This window comes from Carettochelys insculpta, chromosome 4 (assembly GCF_033958435.1).
Source record: "Carettochelys insculpta isolate YL-2023 chromosome 4, ASM3395843v1, whole genome shotgun sequence".
Classification (NCBI taxonomy): domain Eukaryota; kingdom Metazoa; phylum Chordata; order Testudines; family Carettochelyidae; genus Carettochelys; species Carettochelys insculpta.
The window spans coordinates 89,256,151-89,271,281 of record NC_134140.1 but is presented as its reverse complement, the minus strand read 5'-3'; the positions used below and the strand labels follow the sequence as shown (position 1 = coordinate 89,271,281).

The 15,131-nt window shown below is 42.7% G+C and overlaps 1 protein-coding gene across 1 annotated transcript in view; it reads right to left on the bottom strand.

Moving 5' to 3' along the window:
• Positions 1-2,390: 2,390 nt before the first annotated feature.
• RNF150 (ring finger protein 150) overlaps positions 2,391-15,131 on the bottom strand; it is a 185,445-nt gene continuing 172,704 nt past the window's right edge. Inside the window, exon 7 of the mRNA XM_074993277.1 lies at positions 2,391-14,286. Coding sequence (XP_074849378.1) covers positions 14,168-14,286 — 119 coding nt within the window. The 3' untranslated portion in view covers positions 2,391-14,167. The remainder of the gene's footprint in view (positions 14,287-15,131) is intronic.

Here is a 15,131-nt window from a genome sequence, read left to right as displayed (position 1 = left end):
TGAGCTCTTCACTGCCAGAAGAGCTATAATATCAGTGACAGCTGTGTTGTGTGTGCAGCTCACATAGCAACTGAGCACAGCTGTTTGCCAAGGAAAGCTGTCTGTGGTTTCTGCCATGACCTTTTATTAAATCAGTGGTAAAAACAAAAGGCGTGAGGCAGGAGGAGACAGTGTAAGAAAGAGTGAGACCAGATTCCTTGGCAATAATGCATATACATTCTCTTAATCAACAGTGCAGGGTTTATTTTTACGACTATTGCTTCCATTCTTGGAATAGAAATCCAGAGTCTGTTACACACAGCAGATACAGTGCCAAGGCTATTGGGAAACTCCCGTGAAGTATCCACTAACTGGCCTAAAGCAGTAGCAAGGATAGAAGCAACCCAGCGTTTTGTTGCTAAAACTGTATTAAATCATACGTAGCTCCCCATTCTGCATCAACACCCGCATCTTCATCATGTGAACAGTAACTGTAGCAGCTACAGCTGTACAATGGAATTTTCTTACTAGGCTGCACATGAACCCTTCCGTGATGACTGTGAACAACATGAGTATTTCTTTCCCCTGCTCTTCTGCCACTCCCCACGGCAAGGGCTTTATGATCACTTGCAGCTGGGCTGGCACCTCACAGGCTGCCCTGAGTATTTAGGGTTGCGCTGCCCCAGGAGTCACACTTTGGTTCCCACTTCTCCCAGCTCATTGGCACAATTCAGCTGCACTGGCTGGTGTGCTAAAGAACCAGAGCCCAGCGTGCGCCCCCTGCTTCCCTGTCGCTTGGCCTCTGTGCAGGAGGGGAGAGCAGCGGACTTGGGGAGGCTGCTCCACCCTCCAGAGGAAACCTGTGAAAAAGGCAGCAAAGGGATACCTTGTGTGCCTCCAACTTACCTGCCCAAATAGACTGGTTCACAACGGGGCTCCTACGAAGAACTTTCAGCAGCCAGCTTTGTGCAGCACTGTACTCTCTGAATTCACTTTCACTGTAAAGGTTTTGCTGAGTGTTGGCAAGAGTCCTTATTAGCCCCAAAGAATCAAGTTAGTCTTGGCTGCTTTAACAGACTGATGTTGTAATGCTCACAGTCCAGTATCACAAAGTACTCTGCGTCAGGCCTGCTGCCAGGGGCAGGGGAGGGGAGGCCAAGCAGGGCAATTGCACAGGGGCCTAGCGTTTCAAAGGAGCCTGGAACTCCTAGCCATCACCTGTGTTGCAGTAGCAGCAGCGACAGCTGGGCACTCTGGGCCCCTTTGAAATGCCACAAGAGCGTCGCTTCCTGCAGCTTTTGAGAGTTGGGGGTGGAAGGGTGCAGCACCATACTCTAGGTGGTGCTAAGGGCTGATTGCCATTGGCACCTACCCTTTTGCCTGAGGCCCCACCCCTTCTGAGGGCATGGAACACCCATCCTTGCACATCCTGGCTAACGGATGGTCAGGGAAACTCATCATCTGATGGCTTTCTGAAGGTCTGTGTGAAATGAATTTGTTCTCCATCCAATTTACCTACGTTCCTATCTCTTAACTCACCATCACAACTGGCAGTAACTGGCATCTTCACTGGCAGTCTCAGTAGAGGAGCACAGAAAATGAGCAGCTCTGAGTTACTGCAGCTGAACAGTCCAGCACAGATTTGGCTAGGCAAGGTGAAGCCCAAACTTCCATTATTTGGGCACCATCTATTTTTCTGGCAAAGCAGTGCTTCCCCCTCCAACCTAGGTCTTTCCCCATGTGTTAAAATACACTTTTAACTTGATTAAAGAGAAGTTGTTTCTGCTCATGCCATGATTGGGTATGTGGCCAATGTAACATCAATTAAGCTCCCCCACAATTCCTGCAGGCTTGAGTCTTGGGGCAGTGACTGGGGCCTTGCGTTTCTGGCTGTAAGAAAGAGGAAAATGATAACAAGGGCATGAAGACACTTCTCACTTTCATTAGTGACACTGCTCCTTTTACTTCCTCATGGAAAGCAACTGAGGAGGAGAAAGAACCAGTTGTAACACCTCGTCCTTCTGTGCACTGGCAGCATCAAGCTGGCCACTGAGTACAGTGCTTTGGTTAATATAAATGTAAAAGCAGAGGCTAATTAGTTCAGGAGATGAGTGAATTAGTCAAACTTCTGGAAAGCTGATTTAGACTTTACCTGTATCACAGGCAACATAAATTCAAACTACTCCCTAACGAATTTGTTTATCTGATGCACACTTTGTAGTCTCTCATCAGCAGCACCACATACCAGTCAAGTTTCATCAGAACTATTTATTTATTTTTGCCTTGTTGTAGATGCTGCCACTGATTTCTGTGAACTCCAAACTCAGTTTAAGAACTCCTCAAGAAAGCACTTGAAAATGTCATGTCAACAAGAATTGGCTTTACAGTTCTGTTTGGAAATAGGCATGAGACAGTAATCAAATCATTTTTTATTACAAAAACTTGCAATAAAATTTCTTAGTATTCACAATCTTTTACTAGTACATAACACAGTCTCACATATTTACATTGTAACCCTCTCACAAAAATAGCCAGGTGGTACTACTGAATAATGTTTCCAAAGATCAGCCTTAAAATTTCAGCATTTCCCCCAACTGAGCGAGCCACGGTCTATGCTCCTAAGCATTTACAGCATATACTAAAGCAAAATAAAAGTTTGTGCCTCTTGATTTCAAGCAAATCCCTTTAAAGATAATAGTTCTCTGACTCCCGTATTTTTCAAGAGATATAAAGTGCGTTGAAGGGGAAGATGTATGTATAATAAAATAAGAGCAAAGACTTATCTAACAATTGAAATACATTTGCAATACTGTACAGAAAATAATGCTTAGAAAAAAAGTCTTGCTTCACAAACCACTACTGCATTGTTCAGGCAGACAATTCACAGCTAGCAAAGAATGCTTAATTAAAAATTGTCTATGCAAATACCACCATGTAATTCCTTCATGGTTTTTTGTTTTACTTATCAAAGTGAGGTTGTTTGGATGCTAGAAATTTTTCTTAATGCAGAGGTGAAGGGTAATGTCCGTGGTCTAAACAGCACACATTGAGAGCTCTGCAGAAATGGATTGTAAAGCCAGCTAAAAAGCCTCACTGCCAAAATACACGTTAACCATTGCAGGTCTTCAGCAAAACAAAACATACATTTTGCATGTAGGAACAACCGCCCCCACCCCAGTACTTAGGAAAGTATGAAAAGCAGGTTTATGCTCTAATTTTTAATATTTCACTATTCTTGTAAAAGGTTTCTAAGTGGAAATAATTTCAGTAAGATATGCAGGCCTTTTTCTTTCTCTGAAAAACAAAATAAAATACACCAAGAGTTATATATTGTATTTTTTTTTTCCTTTTTTTAATTGGCATTTGCTGGTACTGGTCTGCAATCTGCTGGAAGATACATCACTAGATAAAATGGTGGAGCCATTACTGGAAACCAGAATATTTATTCTTTTGTCATGAACTGCATGCCAAGTGGATGCCACTTTTTTTTTTGTTTTTGTTTAAAAACTATTTTAAATAAAAATAATTATTTTCTGGAAATGGATGGAATGTATATTTTGACAAGTACAAAATCATTTTCAATGTTCACTAAATACAAGGAACATCTTGCTAAAAAATAACACGCCTTCCCAAACCCTACCCCCCCCCCCACCCTTTACACTTCTAACTATAAAATGTTACAGCAATTTCAGGTAACTAACAAAAAATAGGAAGTAAAGATGGGAGTATGTACACATACAAAACATTTTGGTATTTCACAACTGTAATAACCTTTTACATTCATAACAAAGATGTAGATTTTGATGATTTAAAAAGTTAAGCAACCAAAAATGTTCTCTCTCCCTTTTTTCCTGCATTCACTCCACCAAATCACAAAGAACACACTTCAAAAATTCAGATTTTATTTAAGTCAGAAGTTCTTTCACTGGCTTTTCAGTTAAATATCACGGCATCATTAATGCATCTTCTCTTTTTACACTGTATTTTTTAAAAAAACTGCATATCCAGTTGCTGAGGAACTAGCATTTTTATTGGAGACAAAAAATTCCCGGCTGGCAGATTAGAAACTGTGCTGCAGAGGGCACTCTTCTCCCTAACTATCCATTTCAATCCATCAATAAGTACCATCTGGTATATGAACAAATTCCAGACTAAAAATTCCAGCTGGTGCTCTTTTTTCAACTTCAAACATAACAATTAGTTCAGGCAACAGCGGACTAAAATAAAAGAACTAGTTGCGTTGGATAAAACTTCTGCTTAGGAAAAAAAAGTCCACTAAAGTAACAGTATCGTCCTGTCCTTCCGATCTCTTACAAAATATTCCACTATATTATTTAAATTATTACTTGAAGAAAACCAATTGAATTTGTTGATACTAATTGCCTAATATACACAAACTCTTTGGTTCTATACAATAAATTAGTCAATGCTCACTTTTCCTTAACAATCCAACTGTGAGACAGTTGACCTCATTAGTGTTGAGAGTGGTTAGGTATCCTCAAACCCTCAAGGAAAAGGGTACCACCTTTTACTAATCATTTAAACTTCATTATCTTCTAGACAAAGTAGAGTCCATCATTCTTGTTTACATTGAAACACTTTTTGTTGCTAGAGTGGTGTGAACTAGCTTAGTGTAAAGAACATTCATGCCCTGTACCCAGTAGAAACCAGACCCAAAGATGTGGGTACACTTCATACAGCAACAGTCAGAGGCTCACAACTCCACTTATGATTTTATTTCTTCTCCAGGAAGATCAGTGCTCTTGTGATGAGTTAGAGCAACCTAATGGATACTCTGAGTTATTTTGGCAACGCCCATCGTGGTCAAATATGCAGCTGAGGACTGCTGATGTCCTGGCTACGTCCACTTCCCTCTGCAACACAGAAAGCAGAGTGGGGTGGGCTAAGACCCCTTATATATTAGCTGTGTGCCTCTGAAAGATCAGTTTCACACTGAAGTGATTATGTGGACTGGTTAAGGTGCAGTAAGGCCAAAATACTCCTAGGAGATGGTGCAAATCTGGTGCTATAATATCTATCAGTTTGTAAAATAAGATCAATTTGGATGCAGCATATACTCATAATGACATGGCATTCCTGTTAGATTTGCAACCTTCTCTTATACACTTACCCACAAAAGCATCCCTACTGGTGGGTGTATGATAGGGGTGAGGGGAGAAATATTACCGATAAGAGAGAAATAAAAATCAGTACGTTATCATTCGCTAATGCCTACCTTTATCAGCCCAGACCACATGGACATATTCTTAGCTCACTTTTACCTATCTGGTTAGTCCTAAACTTTCCTAGGGACAGTTACTGGTTAGGAACAAGCTACCTATAAATAAAATCTGGGCAATACACAGCTGCTTAGCTGAAATGCATTTGCCTTTGCTGTACACGCATTAACACTGACCAATCATTATAATCACGATCTGCATCCTATATAAAAGCCTGTGCCCTGATCATTGCCTTTTAATCACAGATCTTCCTGGAAGAAGTAATACAACACAAATTAGGAAGAGAAAATTCATGGGTTTGTATGACTGAAATTTATACACACAAATTACAGCATTATAAGGTTTCTACATTTCATCGGAATTACAAATAAAATCCATGTGATGGAAAATCAGTAGCTGATGTTTACTAATTAAGGGCACATATATGTGTAAAGCAGCCTGTAAATGCTTGTCAGGATAATTCAGCTATTTGAATAATTAATTCAGGAGAGGAGAAAGAGATAACCGAAAACTGAGATAGCCCTAAACCAGGGGTCTGCAACCTATGGCTCTTTAAGGACTTCTTTGTGGCTCCCAATGCTATAATTGCAAAGTAAAAAAAACCTTCTTCTTCTTGTTTTCAATAATTGGTGAATGTCTAAAAGCCCAATAATGAACAACTCATATCTAAATAGCAAATGATATGTGATCTCAAAATATTGGATAACCCTTTAATATGTGCAGTGCATACTGGGATATGATCCTGAATCTGAGTTTGGATTGTGTTGCTGATAAAGTCTTGATTTTGAAAAGGAAGCTTGTGGCATTCCTGCTGTGAAGGGCAAAATGCATTTTAAGAAAGAAAACTGAAAGTAACAATGAAGTAAAATTGACATAATTAAAGTGCGGTTGGAATGGCTTAAAAAAAGAGGAAAATCAGCAATGAAAACAGAATTTCAAACTGAATAGAGCCAATCCTTCGCATTTATATCAAGTTTGGCTGGACTGTCTTTATGTCTCATTTGCACTAAGAAACAACAAAAAATGCAACCTCAAATGTAAAAAGTTTGTGAACATCCTGCAGTAAGCATGCATCGCATTAAAATCATTGTATGGGCTGTTCTTAAAATAGAAGTTGCAAAAAGTATGGTTTAATGTTATTTATTAAAGATCGTTTCGTATTCACATGCATTGAGACTCTTGAATTATTAACTTTTTTTACTGAATTTGAAAAAAAGGGCTCTTCTTGCTATTTTGGTTGCTGACCCCTGACTTAAACGAAACCTTGGTTCATGACACCCTCACACCTCAGGATAGTTCAAATTCTGATGTGGAGCTGAAGTCTGTAACTTGGGATCATCTCTAGAAGAAATGAGAATGTATCACTAAGTATTCATGTGACAAGTTCCTATTAAAATACTTACCTTGTACAACTACTTCCTGTGGGACATACTGAAGTCCATGAAAAACCTCCTGCAAAGGTCTTATGTCCACTTCCCAACCAAACCCCACTCATTGCCTGCCCCACAAAAAATTCAATAGTTCTCAATTAAACTATTAAACAATTAAAAAGCTTTTACACTAGCTTTATTGTGTTACTTTCTCTAAATCAAACACTGACTAAAACTGCTACCTCCCTGTGTTCTCCTGACAGTTCATTCTTATATATATCATATCATTCTGTCTGTGCACTAATACATATTAATTCAATACTGTAGAGATCAGAGAAATGAATATGAAATTATTCTGTCTACAAATTATTGTCCGAGGATTTTCCTAGTGCTCCCACATGTTCTAAAACTACTGTAAATCAGAAAAAAACCTCCCATAATAATTAATGCAAATTTTTCAGACCAGGTGAGTCAGGAAGATTTGATGCACATCTGGCATGTGGGACAAATCCCATTTCTGCATTCACATGTGTAAATTGGCTAACTGGTGAGTGCACTTTTTTTTTTTTTAAGTGTAGTGTTCTGTCCATGTGCATTTTACATGGTTGAGACACTAAGTTTTTCTTTTGGAATGTAGTTTAATTAAACCCCAAAAAACTATGAGAAATTCACAGTATGGGCTCTGTCTGCCCAAATTCACATCTTCAACTGCTGGTCCCTGAACAGTCATCAGGTTTCCCAAGTTACATAGCAGCAGAGGCTGCTGTTTACACAAAGGAGAAACAGCCCCTCCCAGAGCAAGTCTATACTAGGGAAATAAATCGATTTCAGATACGCAGCGCTAGCTACGGCATTTGAGTAGCTAGAATCGACGTATCAGAATCGGCTAACTTCCATTGTGAAGTACGAGCCTCTTTAGTTTCACACTGACGTCCCTTACTCAACACAACAGCGTGGAGTACAGTGGTAGACAGCCGAGCTCAGAGAGGTCGATTATGCTGCTCTTCACCTTATATGCAAATTGAACTCCGGAAGATTGACTGCAGCATGTTGATCTTCCAGTAAGTATAGACAAAGCTACAGCAACAAACTCCGCTTGACGTGGCTGCTCAAGCCTGTCCCTTCCCCAGAGGTGAAGTCAGAATCCCTGGTCAGCTCAGTGACTTTGGGAATTATACTGCAAAATACCGAACACGCTGAGTGTCTGGAAGGTTTTAAAAGGCTGCGTTAAAGGTGCTCTTTGGTGTGAAATTCATCCAGGGAGAATACGAAGGCTTCCCACTGCTCACCCACATCGTGAACGGGAAATCAGAGAAATACTCACAGGGATGAAAACAGCAGCAAGAGAGGGGAAAAGCAAGAGGATTCTCTTCCCACAATAGGGATCTTCTTTTCTTTGGCCTAGCCTGTACTTAAAATTTGGGTTGACCCAGACCTGCCGCTCAGCAGTGTGAAAAGCTCATGCTCCTGAGAGATGCAGTTAAGCTGACCCAAGCCTCAGAGTAGACTGTTAGGAAAATTCTTTTATCGACCCTGCTAATGCCTCTCAGGGAGGAGGGTGAACTACAGTGACAAAAGAATCATTGCGGTAGAGTGTGTCTACACTACAGCTCCACAGTGGCATCGCTTCAGCGCTAAAGCTGTAGCTTATCTATTATTGACATACCCTTCAGCACTGAGTTGTTTTATCAGCTAACGACATGGCATGATATTACTCTCTACCGAGGGGCAGCTACTTACTCCCACGGGCTTTGCAGTGCCGGTAGGAATGGTGGTGGCGATGATGAAAAGAAACAGGCAGTAGACAGAGCATTACAGTTTGAGGGAGGAGAATGATTTCCAGGAACACTCCACTTCCCCAGGGAAGGCTGACTCATAGATAGGCTGGCTGTACAGTAGACCCCTGACTTATGCCTGGGCAATCGCACATAACTCAAAATTTCGCACAAGTTGAGGGGACGGTTAGAACCCCTGCCAGCTCCAGCTCCAGGGAGCCACAGGGCTGGGGGGAATCCCCGACAGCAGTGGGGACTGGGGGCTGGCTGGAGCAGCAGCGGGGAATCCCCAGCAGCAAAGCAGCTGTGAGCTGGCCTGCTGCAGCCCCCAGCTTGGGGAAACAGAGGAGCAGCCACGTTATCCCGCTAGTCTGCATGCCAGGTGCCCCTGCTGGGGGGAGCCAAGGAGCAGCCGTGCCACCGTGCTGGTCTGCCTGCTCCCGGGCTCCGTCAGCTGGGAGTGCTGGGGGCTGGAGCCGGTGGGCAGAGCGCTGCACCACCTGGCCGACTCACAGCTGCTGTGCTACCGGGGCTTCCCCCTGGTCACAGCAGTTCCTTGGGGCTGGGGTGGAGTGCTGCACTCCGACTAGCTCCCATTCCCCATTGCTGCCAGGGATTTCCCCCGGCCAGCTGGCTCCCCAGGGTGGAGCTGGCGGCAGAATTGTGCTCTGGGCAGACCCCAGCGCTGCTGGGAACCCCTGGAGTGCGTGTTCACATACACATGTGAGAACAAGAAGTCCTGTGGCGCCTTATAGACTAAGAGATATTTTGGAGCATAAGTTTTAATGGGCAAAGACCCACTTCATCAGGTGCATGAGTGGGGAGGTGGTTTCAGAGGGGCATCTAGGGCTTTCCTTTAACGTTCACGCCTTCTTTTCGATTCGCATTAATCTATTCAATGCGTTAAGTCGAAATTGCGTAGTTCAGGGTTTTACTGTACAATCAGTATCAGAGGCCCTGAAGTTAACAAATATTCAGAGCTGGATTAACCCTTTAATACTGAACCCCAATATTAAACGTAACAATACGCAGAAAGTACAGGGAGGTCTAAGCAAGTGTGACTCTTGTATTACATTCCCTAAATCTTGCAAAATATTTATATATGTGCTTAATTTTACTCACACGAGTAGCCTTATAGGAGCCAGTGGGGGGCTATTTCCATGAATAAAGTTAATTATCTCTAAGTATTTGTAGGATTAGAGCCTATATGTGTTACTGTATGTGTCTTCACGGTTTGAGGCATTATGGAGAGTCTATGTTAACACCAACTTCCTTGATTTTGTGGGTTTAATGATGTAACGTAATGATCTTTCAGCCCAGGATTCCCAAGGTGTTAGACAAATTCAAACACAAATAACACCATCAATCAGAGTCTGAGTTCAGAAAGCATCCCCATTCACAACACGTGCTTCACTTTAAACACGTGCCCAAGTCCCAACCAGACCAGGGGGATCTGAGTATTTTCCTAAAATTAAACATGTGCTGAAGTGCTTTCCTGAATCAAGATGGATTTAACAGGTGCTTAAGGGCCTGCCTGGACTGGTGTGTCAGTGAAGTGCAACAGAGCTGGCTAGCTTAGAAGAGTGCAGACTAACAGAGCAGTCTGGGAGAGCAATGGAAGGGTATTTTAGCCAAGTGAATCTGCAGGTAGAATTTGGGAATTAAATACGAAGACCCCACATTGCAATTTGGCCAGGATATCCTAACACTTGTGAAAATGACCAGAAGGAGTCAGGGTTTATGTCTGACCTGAAATATGGCACATCCTTGAACAGAGCTACCTCTAATACTATTGCGGAGGCAGTGATTTAATACTGAATAAAAGCTTAATTTCCTTCAGCAGCATGTTTGGGGTATTTTGTTTTTCCTCTTGCACTGAAGTACTGGTCTCTCCTCTGCTGGGCTCTTGGGATCCTCCCAATATGTGATGGTGACAGATAAATTAAATGTCAAAAGTGAGACTTAACAGTGAACAGAAGTTTTGAAGTAACCTAAGTGTGTAGAGTCAGCTACAATGAATCCGCGTTCTGGTTTTAAGGATGAGTCAGATCGCTCTGTCTGTTCATAGTTTGCAAATATGTTGGTGTTAAAGGGTCACAGTCAACTCAAAAATCAGGTTTCTGCCTGACCATCTTTTTAACTTACTCTTATCTAAATCATACAGTAAACTCATCCATATCTGGCAGCCTCGGGGCCAGGAGGTTGCCGGATAGTCAAACATTATGGATAACCGAGAAGATTCTTTCACCGCCTGGGGTCTGTACTACAGCAACGCTCCCCTCCCTGAAGGCCTTGGCAGCCCAGCTCCCGGAACACTGTCTCCACCAGCGCAGCCCTCTTCATGCTCCCAGTGGCTCAGGCCCTGGCCCATTCTGCCTCCCTGCCTTGCTGCACTCCCCGCCGGGGGTAAGCAGCTCCCAGGGGCAGGCCCTGGCCCGTGCTGCCATGCAAGGGGTGTGTGCGTGTGTCTGGCTCCCTCTGCTCCAGACACCCATCCTGATGCACTCCCTGCCAGGGTTAAGCAGCTCCCAGCGGCAGGCCCTGTGGGCAACAGTAACCCCGCCCCCACCCCGAAGAACTGAAAATAACCAGCCCCAAGGTGAATAAAACTAGCCCCACATTTGCCAAAGGAGGTGGTGGTGGCGTTGGGAAGAGGATGTGCAACGAGCTGCTCTTTTGGGCATGTTGTTTCCCTGGGAGTGTCCCCCACTGCAGAGCCCCTCCCATGTGCTGCCTCAGCCCCTCTCCCTGCCTGGGGCAGAGGTGGGGTGGCTGCTTCTCCTATGAAGAGAGAGCCCAACAGGTTGGGGGGGAGGGTAGAGGAGGCGAGGGAGTCAGACGCCATGTAAAACTGAGCCCAACAAGGGAGGAATTGCGCCTTGATCTGGGGGTGGGAGCAGCGGTGGTGGCGTCTCCATGCCAGACTTGTGGTCATTTAGAAAAGCACCCAAAAGGTGTGGCAGCACCTGTCCTGTCCCGGAGACAGCCGGCCACGCTGGGCAGGGGCTAATGCGCGCTTCCCACTCTGCTTAGCTTCACGACTGGGGCCCTTTCTTCCACTCCCCATGCTGTTTGGTGGCCCCTCGGTCTCCCCCTTTGGTTTCCTTCATTACACCTGATAGCGCCCGGAGTCCATGCCAGTTATTTGAGAATACCGGTTAATTGAGTATCAGTTAAGACAGCTTTCAGTGTATGTATGAAAACCATAACTGGGAGAGAGGAGTGATTTTTTTCTCTCTTTTTATCAGCTTGGTTACTTTTTTTATGGAGAGCACTTTGTGTATAAAATCAGTTTCCTTTTTTCCCCCCCTATGTAGCCAATTTAGGTGAATTTCATCCCCCTACAGAATGTCTATGCACCACTTCCATCCATTTCAGCATTATTTTTAGGGCTTAAGTGGGGCTTTTTTGGTGTCTTGTGCCCAGGGACATACATCAGTCACATTCCCCTGAGGTTCGTGTGGATGCTTCACACACAGAGCAACAACGAACAGAAGAAGTTAACAAAAGTCTGATTATAAAGCCACAAGTATTGGCACAGGTGACTCAAAACAGGTGAAGAGTCAGACAGTATCCTTAGCTTGCTTTTCAAACTGAGTGAATTTCCAACTGATTGATTGATAAAGCAAAAATATATATTTTACAAAGGGTACATAAAATCGTATTGGTGTATGCATCATAATCATAAGTTTGGCTTATTTTGCTGAAAGTTCTTTATTCACTTGTCTGAACTAATTATACTCAAAATTTCATCGATAGAAGCAATTGTTTGAGTCATAACTGGACAAAAAAAGTCCAGCAAACTCTCTCCCCTCTGCCCTGTCCCATCCTGGAGTAAAGTGCACGGTAGGCCTGTGCAACTCCTTCCCAGAGGATGTTGTGAAGACCAGGACTTTAACAGGGTTCAAAAAGAACTAGATAAATTCATGGAGGATAGGTCCACCAATGGCTATTAGCCAGGATAGGTAGGAAGGGTAGGAGAGGGCTGTTCTGTTCAGTCCCTCTGGGACATCTGGCATTGGCCACTACCTGAAGGTGCTTGGTCTGACCCACTACAGCCATTCTTATGTTAGGAAAGAATCGACAAGCTTTTAAAAAGTATCGGTAAACAAACGTCTCCTACTGCAAGACCTCAGATGCCATGTTTCAGCAGGGAGAACATTTTTTAAGTTAAAATATAAATGCCTGAAAAGAGGAGATTAAAATAACAATGCTGAAAGAACAAAATGACATTTTGAGATTCAATTCTAATACAAATAGGTGAAAATAGTTTCCTTTCCTTTCAATTTGTGTGTGAGCTGTGTGCTGTTGCTTCTACTCACCTGCTCAAAAGGGGGTAATGCGATTCAAATGTTCTGTCAAAAGAAAATGTTCACTCTCTTATAAACAACAAGTTGAAAGTCATCGTTTGTACTTGAATATTTTGATTGAAACGCAAAATTGCCCCTTAAATAAGTAGCAATAAAATAGAACTTTCTGTAAATTATAGTCAATGACAGTCAATAGTTAAAGATTTAGGTTTTGGCAATCATGCAATGCCTTAATTTTTAACCTATCAGCCAGAAAGAAAAAGAAAACATTGAATACTTCTCCTGCCATGTTTTTCAGGTTCAAATATACCGGTAGCTTATCTCAATCATTGTACTGCCACATTCAGAGGTCTCTAGAAAACAGTGAATTTAGGATTCATCTAAATCCTTTGTGTTTGTTAACAATGATGTGCAAAAACTGCACTTAAAATATGAAGGGAAACAATATGTCCAGCTATTTATTCTGGAAACTGAAACTTTAGTCCTCTTTGCAGGTCGGGCCTTTTCTAAAAGTATTTCTATTAGCCACAAACACCCACATAGGGATTACCAAGTGGTGTCTTGAAACTGCTCAGACACTCATTGATCTCCTGCTTTTTGTTTTTAAATTTAAGGAAAAACTTCTTATTTTAAACTAGATCCTGTTTTCCAGCTAGTGAACTACGAAGTCACAAGGAAGGCCATTAATGTACCAGAAGCTATTAATGACAGAAAATAATACCAAGGAAAGGATGAAGCTAAATGCCATCTTTTTTTCTTTTACATAATGTACTCTCTGTGCATTTAATTGAGCTCTGTAAGTGGAAGCCAACATAATGCAGTTTTAAAGAACTCACCAACATCAATTAATTGAGGGCTTCAACTCACAAAGGTAAAGGCCCCTTGAAGACAGACTCTCCAAGACCCACTTGAAAGGTTTTAAAATCTTAAAGAAAATAGGCTTCACATTAATACAGAGTGCTGAAGCACTATTTCTTTCCAAAGCCATGCATGCTTCATGCAAAAATGTCAAGGCAATAATAAATCCTGGAGACAGATCGGGAAATGATCAGAGAACAGGAATTCCAGACTGAACTCTTGGAAAAGCTGGGGTCAGTCAATGAAAAAAAAAGGGTTCATTGGTAATCAACCATAAATAAACATCTTCTTTAAAAAAGAAAAACGGGAACAAGAGTAGAAAACACTCAGGCTGTCATTTCAGTTGCACAGGTATGAGCCACTGAAGAGGTACAGGATTGCTTTTAAGCATGTGGGAAAACAATAAGCTTTCATCTTCCACGTGAACAACACAGACAGATGTCAATGATGAAACTGTATCCAGGTAGACACAACTGTTGCTATTGCTTTTTCGTGACCATCTCAGAATGGACTGCACTGGATTGACAGTGTTCTAGAGGGGTGTATGCACGTGTGTGAGTGTGTGTGTGAGTGTGTGTGTATCCCTGCTCCTCACGCCTACCCTTTAGTTTAGGTGGGGGTTTTCTGCTTGTTATTCAGGATTTCACCTCTTCGCAGTCTTGATCAGTGGAAAGCTCCACATCAGACAGTCCGACCTCCATTGCCATAATCAATGATATATCAGAATCACTGCTGACTGCTGGCTCCTGTTCACCTGGAAGAAGACAAGAAAAGGGACCAATGTTCAAATCATGTCAGTTTACCGCAGGTATTTAAATGCAGAGATAAGTGCACAATCTAGATCCAAGGGTCCCCAGTGTTTGGCTCCTGTTCAATGTCTGTTTAAAAAGTCTTAAAAATTGACAGGCTCAAGTCACAAGTAAATTAAGGCCCAAAAGAGTTTTGCGACAAAAGATCTGTCAGACTCTTCCACATCTGGAAAGATCCCCACAGAGGTGCAAGTCTCCACGGCCTTCTGGCTATTTTACTGACACTTTCTCCACATCTCTCTCCTGCTCGGTCTTTCAGATGTACTTTTAGCAGCTCCTGACATATGACCTAGAGTTTCTACCTTAATTCACCTTGATCCCAACTAAATTTAGAAGCAGCTCTATTCACCTTTACCTGACTGCTGGTTACCTCATGCAGTGTGTTTAGGAAGAAAAGCATCTTTATGGTAGGATCCGGCAGCCCTTATTGTATGTTTGTTTCAACACTGGTGAAGCCAATGGAAGAGCTGCACTCTACAAGACGGTAGGATCAAATTGGGGGCGGGGGGGGGGGGAAGGAGCTGGTACTCCGCTGGCTCCCTGACATCCCACTCCTAGTTAATTCCCTGGCTGGGGCTGCCGAGGTGCCAGTGCACAGTATTGGCAAATACCAGCACAGAAACAGCACAGGTTCTAGAGCTGAACCACAGAATCTGAGCTAGACGGAAATTAAAAAAAGTCTAAAGGTGGATCTGGATTGTCATGAGGTCATGAAATTATACCTTAATCACACCACAAAAGCAAAAATTACAGTTTGAGTCTCTCAAAATTAAGTCAGTGCAATCCCTTT